This window comes from Phoxinus phoxinus (assembly GCF_949152265.1).
Source record: "Phoxinus phoxinus genome assembly, chromosome: 19".
NCBI lineage: Eukaryota > Metazoa > Chordata > Actinopteri > Cypriniformes > Leuciscidae > Phoxinus > Phoxinus phoxinus.
In genome coordinates, this window is record NC_136894.1 from 32,720,799 (window position 1) to 32,728,777 (window position 7,979).

Consider the following 7,979-nt stretch of genomic DNA (forward strand, 5'->3'; position numbering starts at 1 on the left):
CTAGTTAACAGGATAGTCTAGTTAACAGGATAGTCTAGTTAAGGGGATAGTCTAGTTAACAGGATAGTCTAGTCAAGGGGATAGTCTAGTTAACAGGATAGTCTAGTTATCGGGATAGTCTAGTTAAGGGGATAGTCTAGTTAACAGGATAGTCTAGTTAAGGGGATAGTGTAGTTAACAGGATAGTCTAGTTAACAGGATAGTCTAGTTAAGGGGATAGTCTAGTTAACAGGATAGTCTAGTGAAGGGGATAGTCTAGTTAACAGGATAGTGTAGTTAAGGGGATAGTGTAGTTAACAGGATAGTGTAGTTAAGGGGATAGTCTAGTTAAGGGGATAGTCTAGTTAACAGGATAGTCTAGTTAAGGGGATAGTCTAGTTAACAGGATAGTGTAGTTAAGGGGATAGTCTAGTTAACAGGATAGTGTAGTTAAGTGAGTTCTTGAGTTGCTGCATTGCTGAACATGAAGTGGGGTTATTGCATCTCAGGACTGGATCTGTTTGGGAACGCTGCCCCCTGCTGGCCACATCATCACTGTCACAGCAGAGAGAGGGTTTGTCATGAACTGTGAATGGGAACCATCACCAGGGCTCCAGACTAACTTTGTTCACTAGGAGCACAGTGGCCCCCAACTGAAAATGTAGGGGCACACACCATAAATCAACATGCTAACCACATATTCACATTTCTACTAATTTCCACTGCATTACTAATACATTATTTGATAATAGATGCAGAAATTACAATGTGCTGTTTCAAATTCAGTGTCACGTTTTATTGTGCACTTTTGAAGATGCAACAACAAGGTAGACCGACAGCACCATCGCTGTCCTGACGGTACACATATCAAATAATCTAAAAGTGTGTGTTGTGTGTGAACTGCGTGTGCCGGCACTGTTCTGGGGCAGCGACTGCAGCATGGGGTTCGTCTCCTCAACCGGCTGTCCTCGCACGGCTGTGATGAGGTCTCCGTCTCCTCAACCGGCTGTCCTCACACGGCTGTGATGAGGTCTCCGTCTCCTTCCCACAGTCGTGTACGCGCGCTCGGCTATCTCTACGACCGTCCCCCTCCACACACACACACTCACACTGGCCATTCCCTATTCTTCCCACTCATTGCAGGGGCGTAGTTTGTGGGGGGGTTGGGGGGAGATAACCCCCCCAATATTTAAATCTATGCATTACATATGCATACGATTCATGATAAGAGAAAGTAAAGTAACCTGTGGCGAGCCGGTCTCTCCTTCGCTCTGGACACACAGTTCCTGTTAGAAACTTAATCTGATGCTTGAGTTGAATGAATCATAGTTTTATTTTATTTTTATGAATGAATGAATCAGAGTTTGAGCTGTTCTCTGTTGTTCAGTGACGTCCCCGGTCTTTCCCGCTGCTGATGATGACGAGGTCATCTGCTTCCGGAGCTCGTCGCCTTGACAACACAATCACATTGTGTGCGAGAGTGAGTAATGCTGCCACAGAATGCTCTGAGCCGAGGCAGTGCAATAATAGAATCATGTTTTAATCTATTATTCTTTGTATTTCATTGATTTTCACATTGATTAGTATTATTAGTAGCGACATCTCTAATCCCGTGTTCTGTTCAGAACAGTCAATCATCTAATGAATCCTCCTGGAGACTTTAACTGTTCCACCATTGAGCAGTGCAATGCATTTCTCAATTATTCTTCAACTAAAAGTGAGATATCTATAACGCTGTTGCTCCTGAGCTGTTGAGCTTTATCCTCCTAATCTCTCTGGTCTCGCTTCTTCAAGTGTCAGCGCTGTTGACTTTGATTTTATTTCTAAACTTGTCTTGTCAGTGAACTCTACTACTTGCATACTTGATCCACTCCCTACGACTGGTTTAAAAGATTGTCTGCCTGCCATCTTACCCCCATCACTACTATTGTAAATGCTTCACTCATTACAGGGAACGCTCTTCTGCTGTAAACTGCAGTTACGTCAGTTCTTAAAAAAGCTGGTAGCAAATTATCGACCCATTTCTAATGTACCTTTCCTGGCGAAAGTGCTTGAGCGTGTGGTTGTTGGGCAACTCCATACTCATCTCCGTACGAATCGCCTATTAGAAAGATTTCAATCCAGGTTAGATCTGGACACAGTACAGAGACGGCTCTGGTCAGGGTTCTGAATGACCTCCTCGTTATAGCCGACTCTGGGGCGTGTGGCGTTCGGGTCATGTTAGACCGCCTGCTGCATTCGATACCATATGTCACAGTATATGACTGGACAGATTGCACAAGTGGACCGGTCTGTGAACGGTGTTAAACTGGTTTGGATTTTACCTCTCAGGTCGTTCACAGTTTGTCTACCTGGGTTCAAACAGATCTCAGACCGCTTCTCTGTGTCAGGGTGTCCCTCAGGGGTCAGTCTTGGGTCCTGTTTTATTGAGTGTTTATACGTTGCCTCTCGGGCAGATCCTCCAGAAATATGGCCTGAGCTTTCACTGATATGCAGACGAGACGACACACAGAGTTTATCAGCTCTCAGCCTGATCTAGCCCACTAAACACTGGATGTCGGATAGACGTGCAGATCATGTCTATATTCGGTCCATGACATCTATTCAACGTCCAAACTAGGTCCACAATTTGGACGTCCAACCATGACCCAACTTGGACGTCATATTGACATTCAACATTTGACCTTTGAACTGGGTAATTTTTTGGACGTCATTTGGACGTCTATGACAGGTGCAGGAAATTTACATAATTAATATATAATATTTTTTATTTACAAATATCAACATTGTTGTTATCAACATGATTAATACATATCAATACAGATTATTAATAATTATTTAAGATCTTAATTATTTAAGATCGTTGATTGTCTCAGCAGCAGGTGATATCTGGAGATGCAGTCTACTACAGTTTTCCTGTCGCTCAACCAGTAGAGCACTGGTGCTTGCAACACAAGATCATGGGTTCGATTCCCAGGGAAAGCAAGAACTGATGGGAATATAAATGTGTAATACAATGTAAGTCACTTTGGATAAAAAGCATCTGCCAAATGCATAAATGTAAATATAATGGTACAAAAACACGTCCTCCACCCTTTTGAAACATGGGAGTCCAGTTATAGAAGTTGCATAAAAACAACGTTAAATTTGATGTTGAAAAGACGTCCGCAAACGACCACATTTGGACTATAAATGACCCGTACACGGAGATCCCACGGACGTCAACATTAGATGTGCGGTAGATGTCGGAAAATGTCATATAAAAGACGTCCGTCCGACGCCACATTGCGCAGTGGGACATCTTCCTCTTCTAAACTGTCTGACTGTCTGCTGGAAATTAAAGGGTGGATGAACTCAACTTTCTAAAACTAAACTGCTCCAAAACTGAAGTCTTATTAATTGGCACTCGTTTGAATGTCAGTAAATGTAAGGATTTTAGAATCTCAGTAGACAACACCAATTGTGCCTTTCTGGCCAGGTTCGTAACTTGGGCGTGATTTTTGATGCCCAATTCTCATTTTAAAACATAACGAAGGTTGCTTCTTTCCATCTGAGGAACACTGCGTGTATGAGACCGCTTCTCTCTGGCCCGATGCAGAGAGGCTGATCATGCCTTCATCACGCAAGCCTTGATTATTGTGACTCTCTCTTTACCAGCAAACTCTATTAAGAGCATTGGCTCCCAGTTCAGTCATGCATTGATTTTAAAGTTCTGATTTTAACTTGTTTTAAGAAACTTCTTAAGACACATCTTTTTAGTCAAGCTTTTAATTTATAAATTGTGTATTTTTTTATACTTATTTTTTACTGCAATGTTTGATTGTTTGACTATTTTGTTCTGTATGCTGTAGCGCTTTGAGTAAGAGAAAGGCACATTATAAATAAAATGTATTATTATTATTATTATTATTTGTAGATAATCATCTCAGTAATGTTTTTAGAAAGAGGAAAAATCACAGCTGAACCAACAAAAATCTGTCATTCATATAAGACACATCCATACGAACCTATAATCGGTTCAGCCATAATGTAAACTATTAATAATATTTTATTTAAAACGAGACACACTATAACTTTGGTGACACACTCATTTGTGCCCATCTTAACAGAAACGATATTTTCATGCAGGAAGTTATTGGCTAATATGAACACAAGTTTGTTAAATATAATAACCTCCATAACATAAGGTGAACTATCTCATTATTATGCGCTTAGTGAACGTTGTAAAGTCTCACGTGACCCCTGCTATTTCGCATTTACACTATTACATTAGCCTACATCATCCTACAGCTTTTTATTCCATTAGAGTTAAAGAGAAAATCTTCTTGAAAACGAAACAATATTTTTGAATTTGGTGTGCTAACTTTATTTATTTTACAACATAAAACTAAATATGAATTGATTCTGCTCCCAAGCACGGTGTCTGCACATGCGCAGTGCACTGGTCTCCGGCCGCCAGGTGGCGCTGATGACGCTGTGTTCTGATGACGTCCAGTGTGTTCTCTGGCCAGTTGTTTCCGTGTTCCGTGTTCCGATCTGGTTCTGCACAAGGACGTAAAGCTCTGTGGTTCTGCCGTGAGAACTGGTTGGGTCATGGCTCGCCCGCTGCTGAGGGCCGGTGTGAGAGGATTCTTCTCCTCGCCGCTGAGGACAGGGTCGGATCAGGTAACGGCGCTGAGTAACGCGATCGCGGGTGAGAATGTGGAGTATGAATGGAGATCCGGTTGGCTCGAGTGCTGTGAACTGCTCAGTGTTCTGGAGCTTTACAGCATCAGTCTTTATTTACATCATGTGTTCCATAAACCACATCGGTCATGAGTTATGACCATTTTCTTCTCTGAGGTGAAATATCTTGGGCTGCAGAGCTCCACGCGCTTGGTCATCAGGAGCTCGGGAAACATCCTTAAATATACTACTGTGATTAATGAGGAAGAAATATCGTCACATTTACCTTTATTTCTATTCTGTGGCGGAAACAAGCTTCCATACTTAACTGGTATTCTATTATTGTTATATCTTTAATATCTACAAATGCTAGAATGTCATTGTTTCCACTGTTGACGCTGACGGCGCATGCGCATCGAGAGCATTGTTAGACATTAAACTTAAATTCTACATGGAAATTGTAATGGAGTATAATGTGTTCGGATGTGAGTTCTGCTTTTGTTTTTCTTTACTATCATTTTTAATTTAATGATTTAAAGGTGCAATATGTAACTTTCCCCCACTTTTACATATATATATATATATTTTTTTTTTTTCTTATCGTAAGCAATCAGTTAAATTTCAACCGCTTTTTTTGTCTACATAGATACATGTTGTTATATTTGTTTTAATTGACTTCTAATTGCACACTGCTTGAGGACTGCTTTAACCGTATTAATGGCCTCTCTCTCTCAGCTGGGTGATCTGGGGTCGGGGGCCGGTAGAGGAGGAGGGGCGGGCGGCTCGGTCCGGGAAGCTGGAGGAGCGCTCGGGAAGAAACAAGCGGCCGACGAGGAGCGATACTTCAAGTGAGTTTCAGTCTCCTCGTGTCCATGCTGTTTTCTGTGGGTCACATGAGCGATAATCATCATGTTTCTGTGGGTCACATGAGCGATAATCATCATGTTTCTGTGGGTCACATGAGCGATAATCATCATGTTTCTGTGGGCCACATGAGCGATAATCATCATGTTTCTGTGGGCCACATGGTAATGCGGTGTTTGGCAGGCAGAAGGAGAAGGAGCAGCTGGCGGCTCTGAAGAAACACCACGAGGAGGAGATCGACCATCATAAGAAGGAGATCGAGCGTCTGCAGAGAGAGATCGACCGACACCAGGGCAAGATCCGCAGACTCAAACACGACGACTGAACCCCGCCGTTCATCCGCACCCTTCACTCCCAGTGCCTGATCTCTCCGGCGGCACACACCTGTGCTTTACCAATACACCTGTGCTTTACCAATACACCTGTGCTTTACCAATACACCTGTGCTTTGCCAATAAACATGTGCTTTGCCAATACACCTGTGCTTTGCCAATAAACATGTGCTTTACCAATAAACATGTGCTTTACCAATACAACTGTGCTTTACCAATACAACTGTGCTTTAATAAACAGTGCAGAAACCTGTGCTTTATCAATACACCTGTGCAGAAACCTGTGCTTTATCAATACACCTGTGCTTTATCAATACACCTGTGCAGAAACATGTGCTTTATCAATACACCTGTGCAGAAACCTGTGCTTTATCAATACACCTGTGCAGAAACCTGTGCTTTACCAATACACCTGTGCTTTATCAATACACCTGTGCAGAAACCTGTGCTTTATCAATACACCTGTGCTTTATCAATACACCTGTGCAGAAACATGTGCTTTATCAATACACCTGTGCTTTATCAATACACCTGTGCAGAAACCTGTGCTTTATCAATACACCTGTGCAGAAACCTGTGCTTTATCAATACACCTGTGCAGAAACCTGTGCTTTATCAATACACCTGTGCAGAAACCTGTGCTTTATCAATACACCTGTGCTTTATCAATACACCTGTGCAGAAACCTGTGCTTTACCAATACACCTGTGCTTTATCAATACACCTGTGCTTTATCAATACACCTGTGCTTTATCAATACACCTGTGCAGAAACCTGTGCTTTATCAATACACCTGTGCTTTATCAATACACCTGTGCAGAAACCTGTGCTTTATCAATACACCTGTGCTTTATCAATACACCTGTGCAGAAACATGTGCTTTATCAATACACCTGTGCTTTATCAATACACCTGTGCAGAAACCTGTGCTTTATCAATACACCTGTGCTTTATCAATACACCTGTGCAGAAACCTGTGCTTTATCAATACACCTGTGCAGAAACCTGTGCTTTACCAATACACCTGTGCTTTATCAATACACCTGTGCAGAAACATGTGCTTTATCAATACACCTGTGCTTTACCAAAAAACATGTGCTTTATCAATACACCTGTGCTTTACCAATACACCTGTGCTTTACCAATACACCTGTGCAGAAACATGTGCTTTATCAATACACCTGTGCTTTACCAAAAAACATGTGCTTTACCAATACAACTGTGCTTTACCAATACACCTGTGCTTTAATAAACCAGTGCAGAAACCTGTGCTTTATCAATACACCTGTGCTTTATCAATGAACCTGTGCTTTATCAATACACCTGTGCTTTACCAATACACCTGTGCTTTATCAATACACCTGTGCTTTATCAATACACCTGTGCTTTATCAATGAACCTGTGCTTTATCAATACACCTGTGCTTTATCAATGAACCTGTGCTTTATCAATACACCTGTGCTTTACCAATAAACATGTGCTTTACCAATACAACTGTGCTTTACCAAAAAACATGTGCTTTATCAATACACCTGTGCTTTACCAATACAACTGTGCTTTACCAAAAAACATGTGCTTTATCAATACACCTGTGCTTTACCAATAAACATGTGCTTTACCAATACAACTGTGCTTTATCAATACACCTGTGCTTTAATAAACCAGTGCAGAAACCTGTGCTTTATCAATGAACCTGTGCTTTATCAATACACCTGTGCTTTACCAATAAACATGTGCTTTACCAATACAACTGTGCTTTACCAATACAACTGTGCTTTATCAATACACCAGTGCAGAAACCTGTGCTTTACCAATACAACTGTGCTTTATCAATACACCAGTGCAGAAACCTGTGCTTTACCAATACAACTGTGCTTTAATAAACCAGTGCAGAAACCTGTGCTTTATCAATACACCTGTGCAGAAACATGTGCTTTATCAATACACCTGTGCTTTATCAATACACCTGTGCAGAAACCTGTGCTTTATCAATACACCTGTGCAGAAACCTGTGCTTTATCAATACACCTGTGCAGAAACCTGTGCTTTATCAATACACCTGTGCAGAAACCTGTGCTTTATCAATACACCTGTGCTTTATCAATACACCTGTGCAGAAACCTGTGCTTTATCAATACA

The 7,979-nt window shown here is 41.5% G+C and overlaps 1 protein-coding gene across 1 annotated transcript; it reads left to right on the plus strand.

Moving 5' to 3' along the window:
* Window positions 1-4,397: 4,397 nt before the first annotated feature.
* Window positions 4,398-7,749, plus strand: atp5if1a (ATP synthase inhibitory factor subunit 1a). Its single transcript, XM_079591748.1, has 3 exons — window positions 4,398-4,644; window positions 5,380-5,492; window positions 5,692-7,749. The coding sequence occupies exons 1-3, from the start codon at window positions 4,573-4,575 to the stop codon at window positions 5,831-5,833; spliced, it is 327 nt and encodes a 108-aa protein (XP_079447874.1). The 5' UTR covers window positions 4,398-4,572; the 3' UTR covers window positions 5,834-7,749.
* Window positions 7,750-7,979: the final 230 nt, after the last annotated feature.